Source organism: Pelodiscus sinensis, chromosome 6 (genome assembly GCF_049634645.1).
Source record: "Pelodiscus sinensis isolate JC-2024 chromosome 6, ASM4963464v1, whole genome shotgun sequence".
Taxonomy (NCBI): Eukaryota; Metazoa; Chordata; order Testudines; family Trionychidae; genus Pelodiscus; species Pelodiscus sinensis.
In genome coordinates, this window is record NC_134716.1 from 78,433,810 (window position 1) to 78,456,133 (window position 22,324).

Below are 22,324 nucleotides of genomic sequence, written 5' to 3' on the forward strand. Positions count from 1 at the left end.
CAAATGAACCTGCATACATGTTAATGCTAGAAATCTTCTCAACCCCCACGTGGACTGTGGGAGGAGCAAACCATCAACACCCTACCCAAGGAGTTTCAGATCGATCACAGCTTCCGTTCAGCTTCAGTTCAGAATAATCACACATTTTTGGGAGTCCGTCTCCTCTAGACCTTGTCCTTTTAAACTTTCTCTAAAAGTTCTTTCCCCACTTTCTGTGGGCTGGGAGTCCTGTTCAGCTGCTGGAACATGAAGAATGCCTTGAGCCTGTTTATCCTATTTATCCAAAATACTTTTATTTATCTGTTGGGTGAGTTTGATGAACTAGTATAAGCAAATCTCTCTGGATGAGGTGGGGAGTGGCTTCAATGGGCTGATAACCAGAAGAATTACATTAGCATCCCGGTCTTCCTAGAGGAGTTGCATACAATGCCAAAGTAAAACACAGATAATTACATTTTTAGTAAAATGGTCCCTGAAGGTATTAAACCTAATTCAATAAGGTTTAACTTAATTCAGTAAAGTTAATCTTAATTCCATAAGGTTTGTCCAGGGCATGGCAGGATGCTGTCAGTGTATCACAAATGTATTTCAAATAAAAATACTAGTATGCCCAATCCACAATAACAAAAACAAATTGGAATCATTATCATATTGTCAGTTTTTTTCCTGCAGAAAGAATGCTATAAAAGACTAAAACTAGTGAGAAATGCTGACACATTATCAATATGTTTAATATGTTGGTGAATAAATGAATACTTAAGCCTCTGAGGGGTTGGCCCAAGCTACAAAATTCAGATCTGAATCTTATATTCTACAAGTCATTGCAGCTGTGTATTCCAGCACCTTGGAGCCAGTCCCTGCAGAGTGGTGCTCTTGCCCTGAGGCCATAGCCTCTCCTCTGGTTATATGAGGTTGGCAATGCCCCTGACCTTCTCAATTCTTTCTCACCTCCCATGGCTAGAGTCATGGTGTTTTTCATCTCTCTCTTTCAGTCTCAGTTTCTGAGACATATTCTGTGTGTCTGTATTAGTTAGTAGCACATTAGGTTAATCTTAGAGTTAGCATGGTCTTAGAGTATTGGCCGCCCAGTGAATGATGCCTCCACCAAAGTTCAAAGATTGTCCATCATGGGGGGTGAGCATTACCAACAGTACACAAGGTATTTGTTGTGTCTTGGAGAAGGACACATTGCTCCTTTTCTCCCACTGATTGCTGGTGAGGGGGGATGGGTAGGGTGGGGTGAGGTGGACCCCTGCTGCCTGCGATGGCCCCTGGCTCCATTTGTTCCCAAGGCCATATCTATTGAGAGAAGAGGCGGGGCGGAGCAGGGGAGGAGAAAGGTGGGACCTGGGATGGAGGAAGTTTGTCCCAGCCCTTCCCCAGGCTAGGTGGGGAATCACATGATGGGTGGCTCCCTCCCCCCTCCCCCGGGTCCCCACTCACCAGTCGTCCCTGTCTCGATCTTAAGCTAGCTAATGCAGCAGGTCGCTGGCTTCTCAGTGCTCCTGCTCAGAGCCCGCAAAGCATGAAGCATGTAGCTCCTTTAACTTGAAATCATTCATTCCCCATATTGGTTGACAGTAAACTATGGACATATCTACACTGCAACCTTAAGTTAATTTCAGTTAAATCAGCTTGCAGCTGCCACCGTAATTAAGTCAGCAGTGTGTATTTACACCACTCTTTGCGTCAGTGGAACACATCCTCGCCAGCAGCATGGGTATCAATGTAGAGAGCGGTGCATTGCAGATAGGTTCTCCATGCTGAAACTTGCCACGAGGAGCTTGGGGGGTTGGGAAGGGCTTGCAATGCCTCATGGAACCAGAACCTTGTCTTCAATTTCCATGATGTAATTTTCTTCCTAACTCCCCTGATTTCAGCTGGAACACATATTTTGTGCCTTTTCCTCCAAAAGGCTGGAATAGTTGCACATATGTCATATCACCTAAGAAGTATGAAGCATGCCCTCCTCAGCTATGCACTGTTGTTATGAGCATTACAAGCACTACACACCTTATCCTGCATTATTTCCAGAACCATGAGAGGAGCTGTCGTATGGAACATGACAATGTCGTTCAGGCAGCTTTGTTGGAAGCTATAGAACAAATAATTCTCAGTGGTTGCTGACAGTCATGCAACAGCTAAACATAGAAAAATAATGTTTCTGGTCCCAAGAAACAAACACTGACTGGTGGGATTGTTATGCCGTTATGGGATGACAGCTGCAGAATTTCCTATATGCAAGGCCACGTTCTGGGAATTGTGTAAGGAGTTCTCCCCAGCACGGTGGTGCAGCAACACAAAAATTGAGTCTTTTCTGACAGTGGAGAAACCTGTGGTAATTGCTGTGTAGAAGCTTGCAATGCCAGACTGCTACCAGCCAGTGGAGAATCAAGTTGAAGTTGGTAAATCCACTATAGGGGGCTGTTGTGATCCAAGTATGCAGGGGCATTTGGTTGTGGCCCTGGACAATCTTCAGGAAATACTGAATGGTTTTGCTGCAGTGGGGTTCCCTAACTGTGGTGTGGCAACAAATGTCATATATATCCCTAGGTCGGCAAACCTTGCCAAAGAGTACATAAATAGAAAGGAATACTTTTCAAGCACGTGTGGATCACCTGTAGTGGTTTACTGACACCAATGTGAGATGGTCAGGAAAGGTGCATGATGCATGCATCTTTAAGAACAAAGGTCACCTGAGAAAGTTGCAGGCAGAAACTTTCTTTCCAGAATGCAAAATAACCATTGATAATACTGACTTATCAATTGTGATCCTGGGAGAGACAGCCCATGGCTCGTGAAGCAATACACTGGCCACCTGGAAAGCAGAAACTGTTCAACAATACTCTCAGTAAGTTCAGAATGGTGGCTAAATGTGCCTTTAGCTGTTTAAAGGGTCATTGATTGCTTACTAGGTTAGACCTCTGGGAAAGCAACATCCCTACTGATAGCACTGCTTGCTGTGGGCTTCATAATATCTGAGAGAGAGAGAGAGGTTTCCACAGGGATGGGGCATGGAAATGAACAGGCTGTCTGCTAATTTTGAGCAGCCAGATACCAAGGCTATAAGAGCTTAGCATGGAGCCCTGTGTCTCAGGGAGGCTTTGAAAACCCATTTCCATAATGAGCCACAGTAATGTGTGCTGTTTCTCTGTATTGTGCCTTCTTATAGTGAGAGCCTTGCTGTGTCTGCTGGGGTTTTGTCTTTAGCACATCTCCAGTGCCTCACTTTCCCCATCCCTCCCTTCATCCCCCCATTTTAAATTAGTAAAGATGAATTCATTCTCAGGACATGGATTTGTATTGAGCAAATCTACTGAAACTTAGAGATCATAAATAGAATTTAACCTGAGACACATGGGGAAAATAAAATTGGTAGGATAAAAACAAATTAATTTTATCTTTAAAGGCACAGTAGCCTTGGTTATCACACAACATTATATGTACAATTTTTATTCTTAAGATCCTCGCTTGGGGGTGAGTGGAAGGGGTATTTCATTTCTCCCCAAACACCTCCTGGTATGTTTGGGAGGGCAAGAGAATTAATATGGCAATGTTGGAATGTTATTGTGCAGGGGCTGCAGAAAGAGTCTAGTCTCAAGGTGTTTCGTCTCAAGGCCAGGCCGATAGCTCAACCTTCCTAATCCCGAGTTGCATGTCATGCTCCCTCTCCTGGGCTGCTCTCGTGCTCACCATGTCTAGTTTTTCAGAGAGAAAAATCCTCTATGCTCTCTGCTTGCTCTGTGCTATCCCAGTTGCATTCATAATCTTGTTAAACATGTCACCATGTGTTCTCTTTTGCCTTCATCTTATCTGGGAGACACTCTCTGTGGGTGTGAAGGAAGAGCTGAAGGCCACACTTTAAGCTGTAAGCCAGGGCATGCACAAAGCTTTCATTCTCATAACAGACTCAGTGTCTAATGCAGAGTTACTATAAAAATCACTTTTTATTTCACAGAAGTTTAAGGCAGAACATTTTCATTTACACAAGGTATTCATTGAGCTGGTTTGCTATCCCAGCTATAGTGACAGGGCCCTGGGCTATGGGTGCTGGACCAGCAGCTGCAACCCACAACAGGACCAAAGGTTAGCAGAAGGGTATGCCACCTCCCCTTTGTAATATAGACATTGTCTGAAGACCAGGAAGGGGGGGAGGGAGGGAGAGAGAGAAAGAGAGAGAGAGAGTGCGTGCGTGCGTGCGCACGCGCACGCACTGATGACAGTGAGTACCACAAAATTTCTCTTCCCGGTGCCATGGCTGCTAACCATCACCCAAGCCTTGTAATTACTAAGGACAATTCTGATCCCTGCCACCCAACTACAACCATGTTTTGTAAACCATGGATAAAGGGGTGGCAAATCACAACCAAGGAGCACAGGCACTATTGTTTGTGGTCTGAGCACTTGAAACAAGAGCTATCACCATTTCTCCCAGCTGTCTCTAGATCAGTGTTTTTCAAAGTAGTCCATAGACCCACTCTGAGGAAGCTGCTCCTCGGCCGCACCAGTTTCTTTACTTACTGGCTCCATAGCCAAGGTGCCTTGTGTCTCCCATTGGCTGCACTTTACCGTTTGCAGCCAAGGGGAGCCACAAACCACTTTGAAAAACACTGCTTTAGCTGATATCACTCTCTTGCCTCAAGGGAACTGATGCTGCAAGCATCCAGGTATCGATTGGGTTTTTATGCTCCTATTCTGCATTGATACCACTGTCCCTGGACCAGCCAAGGAAATGACTTGAAGTACTAGAGCTAATTTATTAGTACAGATTCTTAAGGGCAAGGTGACACATCACACTCATACTGGCAGTTGAATGTAGGCTGCAGGTGTGGCATAGATAACTTCCAATTTCACAGGTGGCTTGAGCTGGCCAGGCATCAGCTTCCCAGAGATTGACCACAAGGATTATGGTTATCTCTGGAGTCCTTTGGATCCACAGGAGGGCTAGTGCCTCTGATTCAATCCCAGGTTTAACATGATGTTACATCCCTTCCAAAAGGAGATGATCTTCCTGCCCACTTGTTAGTTAGTTTGTCTACTTCCCAGGGTCTTTGAGAAATACCCAGTCAAAGGCAGTTTAGGTTATGTGACCTTTTAAGGCAAACATTCACACCTCACACGTGTTCCACAGGTTACATACATATTCATAAGCATACATTAAACAATATGGTTTCTAGGTAAAATCCAGCCTCATGGCCTTGAGTAACCAGAATACATTGTATTGCTCAACATACTAAAAGAACATACTAAAAGAACCTAATGTAAATGGTTTTAGTTTGCATACCAACGGCATAATACAGAGTTTAACATAAATTGTAACTAAGAGAACCAGTGTCAAGGAAAGGGGTAAAACAGAGGAGGATGTTCAGCCAGCTAGATGCCAGTGAAGAGGAAGGAAGGAGGGGGGTAGTGACAGACCAGTTACACCAACCAAATTAATACTAGAGTGGCATGGGAAAGTGTCCTAACATGGTGGAAGAAATAAAGCAACCCTCCCCAGAAGTGTCCTGTAACAAATTGCAGAGTATCAGCAAAAGTTTCCTGGAGATCTATCTGGGGATTCCCAGGTCATCCCCTCTGTAAACAGCCTTTTTCATGGTGCATCCTTTGTCTAGCAGCAGGATTACAAATAACTCTTGGCCCTCTGGAGAATTAATCTCCCATTCTCCTGTCTCCTAGTCTCCTCCTCTTGTTTGTTGAAGACCTCCCTCCTCAGTGTTGCCTGGAGAGGCCTGGGACTTCAACACCTCAGAGGTGTCCATTCTACTCTTGAGAGTCAAGATGGGGCTGCTCCTGCAAACTGTTTGACTTCCTTGCCTTCTGGTATCCCTGTCTCAGTTCCTTAATTTTCAGTAAGCACTGCTGCATGTCCATTCTCCCTCATGCCACATGTAATCTGCTCATCAATATCTTTATTTCCATGAGTGGATTGGAGCTGTGCCTGCTCAGCTTTTGTTTCTATTAGGCCAAGAAGAGCCACCACTTCTTTTGGAGTCCAAGCTGGAGCACATTTGGAACATGAAGCTGAGCAGACAAAAAACATGCTGAAAAAAACAGGAGAGAAATTCAAACGTTCCTAAGTTCTTTAACAGATTGTTTCCTGTGTACCAAGATATTGTGTAGTAGAGTTGAAAATGTTTACTGGAGTGGTCACAGCAGAAAATTGCAGGAGACTTCCTAGAGGCCGGTTAGGTCAATGAAAGCAACTCAGTGTTTATGATGCCTCTTCATTGATCTAAACAGCAGCAAATTCATGCTTATTGCATAGTTGATCTATCAGGTGAGTTGTCAGTAGAAGGAACTTGTCAGGTAGATACATTCATTAGGTCAATATAAGACAGCTTACATTAACTCAACTTTGTAGTGTTAGACCAGGATTTGTGTAGAATGGAAAATATTTTCTCTTTTCATCACAAAATGAGATTTAAAGTGGATGAATAATTGCAAGACTTGTATCACTGAATTTCAAACATAGAAATTAATTATTGTGTGCATGTGGAGAGGAGCTAGAGATGGTAAAGCATGTAAAACAAATAATTTTGTAGACCTCACTTCAGAATTTTTTAAGGCATGTAATTGCCTTTTAAACATTCAGATCACTGACTACTAATTCTTTGTGAAGTAACATTGGAAACAGTTTTGATCAAATGCTTACATATATTCTTGTTGGAATTCTGTTGATCAGTATAACAGAGGTATTCAAATCACATGGAATGGTAAATATTTTCAACACAAAACAGTAAAAAAAAAAAAGAATAAACAAATTACCTAGATTCAACATAGTCTAATTATTTCAAGGCATGCAAAGTCTATAAAAATAAAATTTACTGTATTTAGAAACTCTAGCAAGGCACCCATTGTGAATGACAGACAGACAAACAATTAGATCTCACAGCTGTATACAGATGTTTTATTTTAGCTATCACAGAATGTGTGTGGTAAAAAATAGTGATTTAATTTAGTCGGAGGAACTGTTAGACGTTATTTTAAACAGATAAGTTGCTTACCGTAGAAGGAAAAATTGGTTTAGATATTTTAATGACTGATGTATACTGTCACAAGTTCTCAAAGTAAAACTTACCCATAAAACAACATCCTTCATATCACTAAAGCCCCATGTAGGGTCTGTGCAGGAGTGCTTGAGGTGAAACTCCTTGCATTCTTGCTAAAACTTATACATCTTAAACCTTATTGAGCTGGTCATCTGAAGAAGTGGGCTGTGCCCATGAAAGCTCATGATACCATCTGTATGTTTTGTTAGTCTTTAAAGTGCTATCAGACTATTTCTTGTTTTTTAACTTTATTCTGTATAGACTAACTCGGCTACCCCCTGAAGCTTATAGATCTTGTAACTGTATGCTAATGAGCAACTGCCATAAGAATAGATTTTATTAATATGCATTGCCTTGCTTATATAAGTGATAGAACACCCATTGTTTTCAAAGGGACCAAAATCAGGCCCCTTAAACCCATGTTCTTCTCTTGTAACAAGAAAAATAATGCTGTGTTAATGAAAAGTGACATGGTTCATAATTCTTCATGTAAATAAAATCTATAATAGTAAGTAATCTGAATGAAGTGAAGGGTAGATTTTAGTGGATTAGTGGGATATGTAATATGGGAGGTTAAATTAAAGCACTTAAATGATTACATTATTTTTTATCTTTCAGGACCTTGCCTTCCAAATCCTTGTCATAATGGGGGAACCTGTGAAATTAGTGAAGCGTATCGAGGGGACACATTCATAGGATATGTCTGTAAATGTCCAAAGGGATTTAATGGAATTCACTGCCAGCACAGTAAGTTTCAATACAGTAACTTTAGATTTATATACAAGCACCTTTAACATCTCTTTCTATGCTTGCAATACTAATATTGACATCTGTTCTGATTTCCAGGGATATCTAATTAGTGGTCCGTATGTAACCTACACACCTAGTCTGGTTACTGAGCAATGCAAGTGGTACCTAGACCATAGCAACAGTTAAGATCAAGAGACGTCTACAGCATGGGTTAGGTGCCAGCTGGCTTTTAGCTCAGAGGGTAGAGGCTCCTGTACTCACCTCCAGGGGTCCCAGGTTCAAATTCATTCAGTGGTGGTTACACTTACACCATGACCAAGTTAGTGCTCTTGCATGTTGCAAACACTACCAATTTTAAAATTACTTTGTATCATATTGGTGCTGAGCCATTGATAGGAAATGAAACAAAATTTAAATTAGTTGAGCTTATGCTAAGAATCTAGTCCTAAAGAAAGACTAACCGAATTCTGATCTCATTTACAGTGGGTGTAATGGAGAGTAGATATTGCCCAGATGTCTCTTGTAGCATATAACATAAGACCATAACATCATATGGCACTGGAAAAAGTTCAGAAGAGGGCCATGCAATGGCTTCTTTATGAGAAAAGATTAATAAAGCTGGGATTTTTCAGCTTGGAAAAGAGAAGACTAGGGGGAATATGATAGAGGTCTATGAAATCATAAAACTAGTTTGGCAAAAGTGAATAAAAGTTATTTACTTGCTCCCATAACACAAGAACTAGAGGTCATTAAATTAAATTAATGGATAACAGCTTTAAAACAAACAAAAAGAAGTACTTCTTCATGCAAGGCACCATCATCCTGTGGAACTCCTTGCCAGAGGATGTTGTGAAGACCAGGACTTAACAGAGCTCAAAAAAGAACTAGATAAATTTATGGAGGATAGGTCCATCAATGGCTATTAGTCAGAATGGGCAGGAATGGTATCCGTGCCTTCTGTTGTACCATCTGGGAATGGGCGGCAAGGGAACCTAGCACTGGCCACTGTCGGAAGTCAGAATACTGAACTAGATGGACCTTTGGTCTGACCTAGTAGGCCATTTTTATTATGTTATGATCATCATATTGATACTATTTTGTTTTAATGTATAGTTACATGCCTGAAGATTTGGATTGACAATGCAATCCTACTCTAAGTCATTAATAGTAAACTCACACTGTACAAAAGGATATTTTCTAAACTGTCAGTAGCATCTCTGGAGTACTGTATTGTTATCCACACAAAATTATCTGTCACTCCCACACTCTAGGGACAAACAACTTTACCCAATTCCTAGTGCTCAAGGTATAACCTTGTTAATTTAAATACCCACTCTTACCCAATTTCTTGGGCTCAGGACATAACTTCCTGAGGGTTTGCAGGATCTTTGAACTAGTAAAAGAGCCTTACACAGTAATATACTTACTCTCTATTCATTAACTACTACCAAGCAAGCAGAATACACATGCTAAACATGATCAAAGCAAGTGAACGTTCCCTGTTGGCCAGCTAAGGCTCCAGTTTCATCTGGATTTTGGTTGCTGCACATCACAGTTATGCAGAGAATTCTTGGAAGCTCTAGTCTCAGATTATGTCTTAGAGGTTAATTATTCTTCTAGATCTTTCCTTCTTCTTTCTGTTCCTTTCTTCCTGGTCTCCTTTTTTGGACCCCAGTTTATATAGGGAAACATAACCTTAACTTTCATTGGAAGAAGTGAGTTGTGCCCACGAAAGCTCATGATACCATCTACATTTTTGGTTAGTCTCCAAGGTGCTGCAAGACTATTCATTATTTTTTAAGTTTTTTCGATTGTAGACTAACACGGCTAACCCTCTATAACCTTAACCAATTATTTCACTGACATTTTACTAAGCAATCGTAACATGTTGTAATAAATTACCTAATCAATCATACCCCACCACCTTAGTTGATTTATGCCTAGAAAAATTAATTATACAGTAGACAAACAATTGAAAGCAGATAGAGATCATATAAACAATAGGAAAGTGAGGACAGTACTCATAAAATGAGTATTCTACAACCCCAACTACTGAAAAAGAGGTTTTTTTTATCAGACAAAATGCTATCAAACTAAGTTTTCTTTACTCATCTTGAGATCTGTTTCTTTATCTGATGATATTGGGTGCCCTTAGGACAGGGCTTCCTTTTAAACAGCCTGGTATTACACTATTTTAATGCAATTTAGATGGAATGTGAGTGTGTGACTCCCTGTTTTACAGCTAATGGCTGCAGCTCTTTTAATCTAGCTACAGATGAAGGTTTAGGCTTTAGACCTTCCAATATGGGTACATGCATAGTTCCCTCTAAGGTGCGCACCTGCATGGCCACACACAAAAAATTCTTCCTCTGCCCATCTCCTTTGGACAGCCGCACAGCAGCACTCGCATGGCAGGTGGCTGCACTGGCAGGTGAGACCATATGAGATGGTATGGTGAGGGAGCCACTGGGAGAGGGGGTCAGGACCTGCCACAGCCACATTGTGGAGAGGGAGGAGGCCTGTTCCAGTGGCCAGGGCTGCCACATGGCGGCGAGGGGGAGCTTGGGGCATGTTCTGGCATCTTTGGCCAAGAACAGGACCTGTCACATGGTGTGGGGGGGTGTCTGATTTGGTGGCCAGAAACAGGAGATGCTACATGGCTGGGGTTGCGGAATCTGCTCCAGAGGCTGGGAACAGGACCTTCCCCATGGCAGCGGGGTGAGGGGGTGTGTGCTCCAGTGACTGGGAACTGAATATGCCACGTGGCTGGGGGAGGAGGCATTTCTGCTGCAGCAGCCGGGAAAATGTGTGTTATGAAATTTGGTGCCAGGGTGGCACATGACATCAAGATTGATGCACAAGCCAAAACTCACTTCTCTCTGATTGGAAAATCTTGGAGGGAACACTGGCTACAGGCCTTCCAATATGGCTACAAAAAAGGCTGTATCCTTGCAGTATGTATGGGTCCCAACCAGTTTCATTTACCCAATATCCAGATTTTAGCAAATGAACAGGTTTTATTTCAATTATGCCTTAAGGCATACTATCCTATGATTTGCTGCATAATTGAAATAAAACCTGTTCATATGTCAGTAGTAGTTCATCAGCAAAAGTGTGATCAATAAGAGTCATTAATGTTTATCACCAAAGAGTAACTAGACCGTGAACTCTGCTGTCATGTTCTCATTCATGAGACCCAATGATCTAGAACAGTAGGAAAGAAATTCAGGACTCTTGAATGATTAACTCATTCAGCATTAGTGGAATGTATAGATTCTACATTTTCTGTTTTATTTTATGGATTAAGGTACAGTTTGATGTTTCTGAAGATACGTGTCTTCATGCAATTCCATAATGGCTAAACAGTTAGAAGATTAACTGTGTAGGCCTGACTTGACAGAACAGTGTTAATGCTACTTTGGTAGACTCTGAACAAGTATCTGGGTGCTGACAGAGGAGAGGTTAAATTCAGTTCCATGTACAAGTGCTAGACAATTTTGTCAAGTAATTTAACGGAATGGACCTGGTTACAATTCAGTTTCACAGGGAAGGTGGACCCCTGATAAAAGGGACTCAGGAAACTGACTTAAAAGCCAAGATTCAGCAGTAACTACTGTGGGAACTTCTTTGAAATCCATCATAGTTCTCACTTGAAGCAATTGTAACAAAGCAGGGCAGTTACATAGCATTCAACACGAGGTTTTAGAATTAGGACTGCTTTAGGAGTAAGCTTGGAGGCAGGAAGTGAAAGAGAAGGTCAGGGCTTACTAATAGAGCAAGGACTCTTATGTAGAAAAACAGAATATGGCTTAGTATGGATTGTATCTTGGAATATGAGAAAAGATCTGCTGCTATGGGTGTGTGGGTCCACTGTGGGTAGTTTCCCCCAAATAGACAGAAGCTATAAGATGTGTTAACAAAAATTGGGAGTGGTCCCAATGGGAAAAGGACCTGCAGAAACATCTTAATGTTTGCCTGGTTTTGTGCCAGACTTAATCAGAAAGGGTATGTCTACACTACAAAGTTAGTTCGAACTAACGTCTGTTAGTTCGAACTAACTTTCATAGGTGCTACACTAGCGCTCCGTTAGTTCGAATTTAAATCGAACTAACGGAGTGCTTAGTTCGAACTAGGTAATCCTCATTCCACGAGGATTAAGCTAGTTCGAACTTACTAGTTTGAATTAAGGGCTGTGTAGACCCTTAATTTGAACTAGTGGGAGGCTAGCCCTTCCCAGCTTGCCCTGGTGGCCACTCTGGCCAACACCAGGCAAACTCTACTGCCCCCCTCCCAGCCCCGGAGCCCTTAAAGGGCCACGGGCTGGCTACACAGTTTGTGCCAGTTGCAAGGTTGCCAGCACCCGTGCCAGCACACCCAGCAGCTGACACCCCAGGAGCCAGCTACCCGATGCCCCCCAGCCCTCCCCCTCTTCCCCGGACCAGCCTGGCGGCTCCCAGGACCCTGCCCAGGGCCACAAGAGGCAGGCGCCCGCGTGGTCTAGTGCAGAGATCGTGGACCTCATCGAGGTTTGGGGGGAAGCCTCCAATATCCACGATCTCCGCACTAGCCACAGGAACGCAGCAGTCTACGGCCGCATGGCTGCCCACCTGGCCGCCAGGGACCACCAGCGCAGCCGGGAGCAGGTGCGCTGCAAAATAAAGGACCTGCGTCAGTCCTACTCCCGGGCCTGCCTGCCAGGGGCCGACCTGGAGGCATACCCCCACTTGCAGGCTCTGGACCGCCTCCTGGGAACTCATGCTGTTCCTGCCCCCCGGGACGTGATAGACCCTGGGGCAGAGGGACCGCTTCAGGAGACGGAGGAGGAGGAGGAGGGCTCCAAGAGCCAGGAGCCTGCCGGCAGCCTGCCCAGGACCCGGGACCCCCGAGGCACCCCACAGAGCCGCTCGCCTGTGTCGTCCAAGGCCAGGGAGGCGTTCCACCTGTGAGTACCATCATGCTCCCCTTATGTGTACGGGGGGCTGGGGCGAGAGGGAGCCCCGGGACCGTGCGCCTGGGCCTTGCCCACCACGGAGCAGCAGCTGGGGATCCTGCAGGGGCCCTGGCCTTGCAGAGGGGAGCTGGGTTTCACACACCTGGGCCCCTGGGGTAATTGACCGCTGTTCTTGTTTCACCACAGCTGCAGCACCTGGGCCTGCAGGGCGCACCACCCCGCCCGCAGCAGCCGCCCGCGCCCGGGCAAGCAGGAGAGCCAGGAACCAGGAGGAGTACCAGAGGCGGCACCACCGGTTCCTGGAGCAACAGCTCCGTCTCCAGGACCACTGGGTCCAGGAGGACCTGAGGCTGCGCTGGAGGCACTGGAGGAGCAGGGCCGTGCCCTGCGAGGCCACCTCCAGAGCCTGCTCGACCGCTTCCCAATTCCTCCTGCTCCCCCCCCGCTTCCCCTGCTCCTCCCCCTGCTCCACCTCTTGCTCCCCCTCCTGCTCCCGCTCCTGCTTCCTCCACACCCCCCGTCCCTCCTGCCCCACCCTCCACAACCATTCCCCACCAACGCCCCCGGACCCGCAGTGTTGCAAGACAGGAGAGGCAGCTGGACTCCCACCCCTGAGCTTTCCTTTCCCTTCCTCCCTTCCCTCCCCTTCCAGCTCCCTCGTGCCAGGTTTCCCCCTCCCCTCTCCTATCCTCCTACCTCCCTCCCTCCCCCCCACCCCAGTTATGTAAAATAAAAAGACGTTTTTGTTTGAAAAACAGGTGTCTTTATTTGACAGTAGGTAGGGAGAGGAAAGGGGAAGGGGATAGGGTGGAAGAAGGCCCCAGTGGGGCGTGCAGAGAGAGGTCAGTCCTCCTCCTCCACCAGGAAGCTCTCCTGCAGGGCTTCCCAGATCCGGACGGCCCCCCGCTGGGCTTCCCGGACGGCGGCGGTGCGTGGCTGACCGTAGTGGCCAGCCATGCGGTCAGCCTCAGCCATCCAGGCTGGCAGGAAAGCCTCCCCCTTTCTCTCACATAAATTGTGGAGCACACAACATGCTGTCACCACGGGAGGGATGTTGTGCTCGGCCAGGTCCAGACGGGTGAGGAGGCATCGAAAGCGGGCTTTCAGTCGCCTGAAGGCCCCCTCCACCACGATGCGGGCCCTGGTCAGCCTGGCATTGAAGGCCTGGCGGGAGGGATTGAGGTGCCCCATGTAGGGCTTCATCAGCCACGGCTGCAGTGAGTAGGCGGCATCCCCCACCAGGCACAAGGGCATGTCCACGTCCCCGACCCTGATGTGGCGGTCGGGGAAGAAGGTCCTGTCCTGCAGCCGCTGGCACACGGAGGAGTTGCGGTACACCCGGGCATCGTGTGCTTTGCCGGACCAGCCCACATTAATTTCCGTGAACTGTCCCCGGTGGTTACACACGGCCTGCAGAAGGATGGAGAAGTATCCCTTGTGGTTGACGTACCGGGATGCCTGGTGTTCTGGGGCACGGATGGGGATGTGCGTCCCGTCGATGGTCCCCCCGCAGTTGGGGAAGCCGAGGGCGCCGAATCCCTGGATGACGGTGTCTGGGTCGGCGAGGGGGACCACCCTGCGGAGCAGCACCCGGTTGATGGCCTTGACCACCTGTGGAGAGAGACACAGCAAAGCGCCAATCAGTGGGGCGCCCAGGTGGCTGGGAGCATTTGTGCCCTGGCAGTGCCCCGTGCCCCACTCCTGGAAGCAACCCCCCTGGCGGTGTGTAGTACGGCCGGGACAGACCGACCCCTCCGGTGCGGGGCGCTTTCGCCTCCTCCCTTCCCCCCCTTTGTCCCTGGGGCAGCCCATCCCCTCCTTGCAGCCCGCCTCTCCCTCCGGCACAGTGGCCAGCACGAGTGCCATACCTGCATGAGCACCGCTCCGACGGTGGATCTCCCCATGCCGAACTGGTTCCCCATGGATCGGTAGCTGTCCAGCGCGGAGAGCTTCCAGAGGGCGATGGCCACCCGCTTCTGGAGGGGGATGGCGGGCCTCATGCAAGTGTCCCTTCTGCGCAGAGCAGGGGCGAGCCACTCGCAGAGCTCCAGGAAGGTGTCCCTCCTCATCCTGAAGTTCTGGGTCCACTGTTGGTCTTCCCAGCACTCCAGGACGATGCGGTCCCACCAGTCGCTGCTGGTGTCCAGACGCCAGATGCGGCGGGGCACGCCGGTGCCGGGGAGCCGCCGTAGCTCCTCCACGGCCCCCAGGGCAGCCAGGCGGAGAGGCAGGGGGCTGACGTGCACCAGGTGGTGCCAGGCAGCCTCGAGCCATTGGTGGCAGGCTTGCAGCAGCAAGTCCAGAAAGTGCACCAGAAGGTGCAGGGCGAGCTCTGGCTCCATGTTGCCACCTGCGGCGGCGGCCCCGAAGGGAAGCACCGACACAGACGGGCGCAGAGACCAACGCTTTGCTGTCCCTCGGCGAGGTTGGCAAGCACACAGGAAAAGCTGAGAACCGGCTGTCCAGGGGGGGTCCCTTTAAGCACGAGCCTCAGATAGCCTCAGACAGCAGCCACACAAAGCAACTGCTAACCTGATGCCCTGCCAGAACCGGTTTCAGCTGCCCTTAAATGCGCCCCTGCGTCCAATCAGTGTGGACGCGCTAGTTCGAATTAGCAAAACGCTAATCGGAACTAGTTTTTAGTTCTAGATGCATTAGTTCGAATTAGCTTAGTTCGAATTAACTAATTCAAACTAAGTTAGTTCGAATTAGCGCTGTAGTGTAGACGTACCCAAACAGAAAACATAGAGGGGCTCTTATAAGACAGGCACCCAGCAGTCTATGGGAACAAATTCAAATTGATTATAGTGGGGAGTTGCCCTGAGCACCAAGGAGGTACAAATGTGTGCTGGCAGCTGTGGATACTTTTTCATATTGAGTGAAAATTTTCACTATAAAAAATATGAGCGATCTAACTACAGCAGAGCAATTGGTGTATCATGTGTTCTGCAGATGTTGAGTCCCAAAAGTAATAGACTCAAACAATGGTAATAGATGTATGGGGTCGATCATTACAGAAATAATCTCCTCCTCTGCACTATTCAGAAGTTTCACATTCCCTATCATGCAGTGGCAGCAGGATAAGTTGAGCAAACAATAAAATCTAAATTAAGAAAAGTGGTGAATGAAAGAGTTGCAGCTAAGATGAAGTACTACCACTAGTACAAATATGCATCAGAGCTAGGGGAATGCAGATCCAAGGCTTTTCCCCTTGCAAGGCCTTAATAAAAAGAGTCAGATTGTGGAACAATATAGTTACCCACTTGCCGCCCATCTGGCTCTTGTAGCCCTATCAGAGCCTGAGTGTTCAAAATTCAAATTCTGAAAGTACAAAAAAGTGTGATGAGAAAACAAAGGGGGAAGTACAGAAAACCAAGGCATAGTTCAATAGCAAAGAAGACCTGACAAAGCATCTAGTGGAATCTAAATCATGATATAGAATCAGTCTCCAATACATGCTTTTCCAAAAAAGCACAGTGGAACTGTTTATACTTAAGGTATGTCTAGACTACATGGCTCCATCGATGGAGCCATGTAAACTAGTTTACCCGACATAGTCAATGAAGCAGGGACTTAAATAATCCCTGCTTCATTAAAATAAAAATAGCCGTCCACTGTGCTGACAATCAGCTGATCCGGCACAGCGCGGCAGTCTAGATGCAGATCAGTCAACAAGGGAAGCCGTTTCACGAGGTATAAGGGAGCCGTCGACAAAGGCTTCCCTTGTCAATCGATCCGTGTCTAGAGTGCCATGCTGTGCCGAATCAGCTGATTGTTTGCACAGCATGGCAGCCATTTTTATTTTAATGAAGCGGGGATTATTTAAATCCCTGCTTCATTGACTGTGTCGGGTAAACTAGTTTAAATGGCTCCGTCAACGGAGCCATGTAGTCTAGACATACTCCTAGTGTCGGACAGACTTGGCCCTTGGTATATTTGCTACACCCAGGAAATAAAGACAAAGTTTTAAAAACAAATGTAAATTAGCTCAATGGACATAAAGATATGTAAAGCAAGAAACAAAAATAGCTTATTTCCCTTTTGTTTTGCAAATTTGCATCCATACAGTGGTCATACTTTCCAAAGTTAGGGCACTCTTGTGGCTTAGGATAACATTAGACTTGTACAGAATCTGCAAAGCTCTTCATGCCACTCTCCCTATCCTTTTCAAATGCCAGTAATATCAACTTCCTGTTTAAGCAGACAGTAAATGTTCGCCTGGTCTCATGGCAAATCCCTGCTGTACCGTGCTTAAGGTCGTAAAAACAATAAGTAACCTACCATGCCAGACGGCCTACTATCCAGAGTTTTAGAGGGAGAACCCAACTCCTGGGCCACAAGAACCCCAGAACAAAAATATACATTGGTGATCATACTAGGTGGCCCAGGAATTGGGGCCTTTTTATAAAATTTTGCCAATATTCAAAAATGCAACCTCATAATCAACTCCTTAACTAATGAATTCAGAAAGCCATGAAGAAAGGAGAGGGTATTAGTGTTTTAACCCTGCAGCCAAAAGCTTTACCTGACCTGTAATGCACGCTATTACACCACGTTTAAAATAAATTGATGGTCAAGATTGCTAAACTGCACACTGGTCTGGATCCATTAGTGGAAAACCTAGAACCTGAAATTTGGTTAAAAGTAGGTCCTGCATGGACAGTATGTAGACAGGTATGTTATACATGAATTGGTTCCTATAACATAACTAAACCAATCTCAAAGCATGTAATGTATAGAAAGGCAACAAAAGTATAAATGTATATTTGCTGTATAACTTTGTCCGTTATGTACCTTGCATCCACCTCCTGTGTTTGAGTCTTATCAACTCAAAATACCTTTGCTATATGCCAATTAAAGGTAAGCAAGTAATATAATCTGGGGTTGAAATAAGTTCTCAGAAAGCCAAGTAGAAAGAGATCTTGACTTGAAGAAGAATACAACAAACTGAAACGTAGCTAAGGATTTATTCAAATAGCACCAGATGGACGGTAGAGAAAAAACAACTCAAAACCAATAGTAAGAGGAGATTTTAGGCTCTGAATGTTTATTCAAGATTATACACTAAGTATTTATTGTCCAATAAAATGAAAGTATACTTAAGATACTTATGTAACATTCTTAAATATAGAATGCAGACATTAAACAATAGACATGTTAATATGTGATGTTTGCTTCAGTTGTTTTATGAAAGTGAATGGAAAATCTGTTTTTTATTGTTCTGCCTGCACTAATAGTTATAATAGTTATAATCACTATTCTTTCACAGAACTGTGTTTTCCTTTATTTCATCTTTGTGTCTTTCTAAAAACTGTTTTAATGTAAGGGAAAACAGACGCTCAATTTCAAAATGGTCATGGGTTTGGGGGGGGGGGGGCAAGGGTTGTTCACCACATTCTACCAGACATTATGAATAATTTTTAGGCCGTCAAAAGTTCAGTATTTGGAAAATTTACTGTTTGCTTGGGAAAAAAGCACAGTTCTACCCTATGTATAATTGTGACATTTTACCTATGGTATGATCAGACTGTGGCACAGCTATGTCCCTTCAGTTATCCAACCCTAGAATGCCTTTTTTACTACTTTGCTGTAAAAGTAACTATTCATGCATGTGAATTACTCCAAATGGTACTGTAAGAATATAAGAATGGCCATATTGTTTCAGATCAAAGCTCCATCTAGCTCAGTATCCTGTCTTCAGACAATGGCTAATGCCAGATGCCCCAGAGGGAGTGAACAGAAACAGGTCATCATTAAATGATCCCTCTCCTGTCGTCCATTTCCAGTCCCTGACAAATAACGGCTAGGGATGCCATTCCTAACCATCCTGGCTAATAGTCATTGATAGACCTACCCTCCATGAATTTATCTAGTTCTTTATTGAACCCTATTAAAGTCCTGGTCTTCACAACCTCCTCTGGCAAGGAGCTCCACACGTTGACTTCATTCTGCACGAAGAAAAGCTTTCTTTCGTTTGTTTTAAAACTTCCTACCTACTAATTTCATCTGGTGACCCCTAGTTCTTATGTTATGAAAACAAGTAAATAACTTTTCCTTATTCACTTTCTCCATACCTGTCGTGATTTTATCATATCCCCCATTAGGGTGCATCTACATAGCAGAATTATTTCGAAATAATGTGAACATCTACAAAGCAATTCCATTACTTTGAAATAAATTTGAAATAACAGACAGCTTATTCCAACTTCTGTAAACCTCATTCCAGGAGGAATAATGCCTATTCCAAAATAGCTATTTCAAAATAGCTGTAGTGTGAAAGCTTAACTGCTGCTATTTCAAAATAGCTCATCCCCAGGGCCATTCAAACTAATTATTCGAGGTAGCACGTTCACATTAGGGAAGCCTGTGTCAGACTAATTTTGAGGCTTCCCTGTAGTGTAGACATGCTATTTTGAAATAAGCTATTTTGTAGGATTTCTTCCAGAATAGCTTATTTTGAATAAAAGTACAGTGTAGACGTACCCTTAGTCTCCTCTTTTCTAAACTGAAAAGTCCCAGTCTTTTTTAATTTCTCTTCATACGGGACCCATTCCAAGCCCCTAATAATTGTTGTTGCCCTTTTCTGAACCTTTTCCAATGCTAGTATTTCTTTTTTTTAGATGAGGCAACCACGTCTGTATGCAGTACTCAAGATGTAGGTGTACCATGGTTTTATATAAAGGCAATAAGATGTTCTCTGTCTTATTGTTTATCTCTTTTTTAATGATTCCTAACATTTTCTTTGCTTTTTTGATTGCTGCTGAATACCGAGTGGATGTTTTCAGAGAACTGTCCACATTGACTCCAAGATCTCTCTCTTGAGTAGTTATAGCTAAATTAGTCCCCATTGATCTATATATGTAGTTGGGATTATATTTTCCAGTGTGCATTACTTTGCATTTATCAACATTAAAGTTCATTTGCCATTTTGTTGCTCAATCACCTAGTTTTGTGAGATTCTTTTGAAGCTCTTCACAGCCTGCTTTGGTCTTAACCATCTTGAGCATTGTAGTATCATCTGCAAATTTTGCCACCTCACTGTCTACCACTTTTTCCAGATCATTTACAAATAGATTAAATATGATTGGTCCCAGGATAGACCCCTGGGGAACACCACTTGTTACCTCCCTCCATTCTGAAAACTGACCTTTTATTCCTACCCTTTGCTTTCTGTCCTTTAATCAGCACTGTATCCATGCTATTGCCAGCCATTCTTGCACAACAATCCCAGAAAATTCCCAGTCCTAGACTTTCCTCAGAAATGTGCATGATGTACTATCTAGTCTTCTCCTGGACAACCCAAGCTAATACAAGTTTGGTGATCTTAATGGAAAATGATATGCACAAATCCTGTTATCTTAAATTGAGTTTCCTAAACACTTCAAGCATACTGGCTTAAATAAAACAATAAATCAAGCTTATTAACTACAGAAAATATGTTTTAAGTTATTATAATTAATGAGGCATGACCAATGGGTTACAAGAAAATAAAAGTAAATGCAATTAACACCTTAATTAACAGGCTAAATGAATTCAAAGCAAAAATATTTCTCACCATATACTTCAGCAAAGGGTTGAATTCCTTTCAGACAGGACCCTTCATCAGTCCAAGTCTGTTTCTTTATCCCCCAGGTGTTGTGGTTGCCATGGGTAGAGAAAAAGGGAGGAGTAATTTGAGGAATTTCCTCTATCTTTTTATAGTCCTTTACTTTCCCAGAGAATCATCTCCAAATGAGGTTCAGGAGACATGAAGTTTGTGTGGATGGGAGCCCACAGCTGCTTTATTGTCAAACTGTAAATGTTCACCCACATTCTTTTTCCTGCTAAAGAATGGTCACTTAACCAGCAGATAGTCCATTTAACTTTATGGACATCTGGCTGAGGCGGTAGGTAACTTTTTGTTTCTGGGGATCTGTTCTGTAGATGCTCCTCCGAGACCTGGAACACATCTAGCATTATCATAGAGAGGAATCCATTAACTTCACATGCAATGATTTTACCAGAGGACATTAATGATCAGTAAATTCAGAGTTTTCAATTGATACTTCAAAATGTGTGTTTTGTATGAAATTCATCATAATCCTGTAAAAGGGGTAAACCGAGTACAGACTCTCACAATAATCTGCTTTGTGCACAATCTGATTATCTCAGCTGGCAAGAAACTGGTGTCTTTTTTATTCAAAATTCTTTGCAATGCAAAATTTTATGAACTTATAAAAAATTAGGACTCTAAACTCCTACTTTCCTACGTAGAATTAAATTGTAAACTCATTACAATTCAAATTAAAAATCTGTCAAAATCAGTCCAGCATAAGAAGTTAAATTAAAATGACCCCTTTCAAGAGATATAACATCTTCTAAAACTATTAAGATTTCTAAAAGATCACACACTAATTTAGTTTTATCTTGGATTTCTTTTATGTTTAATATTCTCCCGCAAAATCAATTACACTAATGATTGGTTTTGCAACCAAGATACACTCCAGGAACTGACATTCTGTCATTCATGTTAACCAGCATCCAATCAATATTTCTAAGACTCCATGACCCTTTGCTCATGTAAATAATTGGTATGTAAATGATAAAAGAACGTTATTAATTTCACTGATTTTTATACTATGTTTGATTGCAGTACTACATAGTAAGTATCAGCTCTTGTCTCAAAGGGTTCTGATACCCCATGGGCAAAACTAGGGAGGAAGACATTCCAAATAACGTGATCACCAGTGATCATAATAGAAAGTGATCAGTGATTTTAATAGAAAGCAGGGATAGATTTGGATGGGAAAACACAGATGCCTCAGATCTAATTCTGATGTCCTTATGGAAGTGGCATGTCAGTGGGACTTGCTGACAAGGTACTATTAAATATTCCTGATGTATTAGTACATGACAGTCTCTCTTTCTCTGCAACTCTCACTTGCATTGCATAGGGTTTTTTTTCTACATATATAAAGGTGTAATTTCCAAATGCCTTACTCACACTGATGGCAAATTAGCCATATAAAGTCAATCTGGTAAGCAACAACAGCAAAATCAGGTTCTGAACCAGTGACTCAGCATAAGGGTAGTGGGCATAATAGTGCATGTCATAATTCAGATGAGAACAAAGTCAATTTCTCTCTTTTCTTAGGATCTTTAGGATCTTTATGATTGAAAGTTTTGATATAAATATACTTACCACTGGCATTTATTTTACTTCATTTACGACTGCAGATGACAAAATTATGTCAACCTATCTGAATGCACCTTTTTAAAACAGAGTCATAGAGATCTGCACTACTAAATCAACATCCATCATAAAATAGTTACATTATCTACATCATTAATTAATCATCCATATGAGAGAAAATAATACAGGGCAATAGCAGCTGCTCTGAAAACAAGTGCCTATTTTGGGGTCTTTCCCTGGTTTTTTATTTGCTCTGTAGGATCCAAATCTTTATTTTAAAACACTATTTGTATCTCTTCTGGCTTCGAAGATTAATCTTCTGTATGGAAATTAATGCAATGAGTGAGTTACTCCCTTCCACCAGATGGACTGAAACAAGAAGCCACACTAAAAAATTCA

At 43.8% G+C, this 22,324-nt stretch overlaps 1 protein-coding gene across 1 annotated transcript in view; it reads left to right on the forward strand.

The window, feature by feature from the left end:
* EDIL3 (EGF like repeats and discoidin domains 3) overlaps positions 1–22,324 on the forward strand; it is a 424,704-nt gene that overhangs the window by 199,854 nt on the left and 202,526 nt on the right. The window contains exon 4 of the mRNA XM_006124343.4: positions 7,671–7,799. Within this exon, the coding sequence (XP_006124405.2) occupies positions 7,671–7,799 (129 nt within the window). The remainder of the gene's footprint in view (positions 1–7,670; positions 7,800–22,324) is intronic.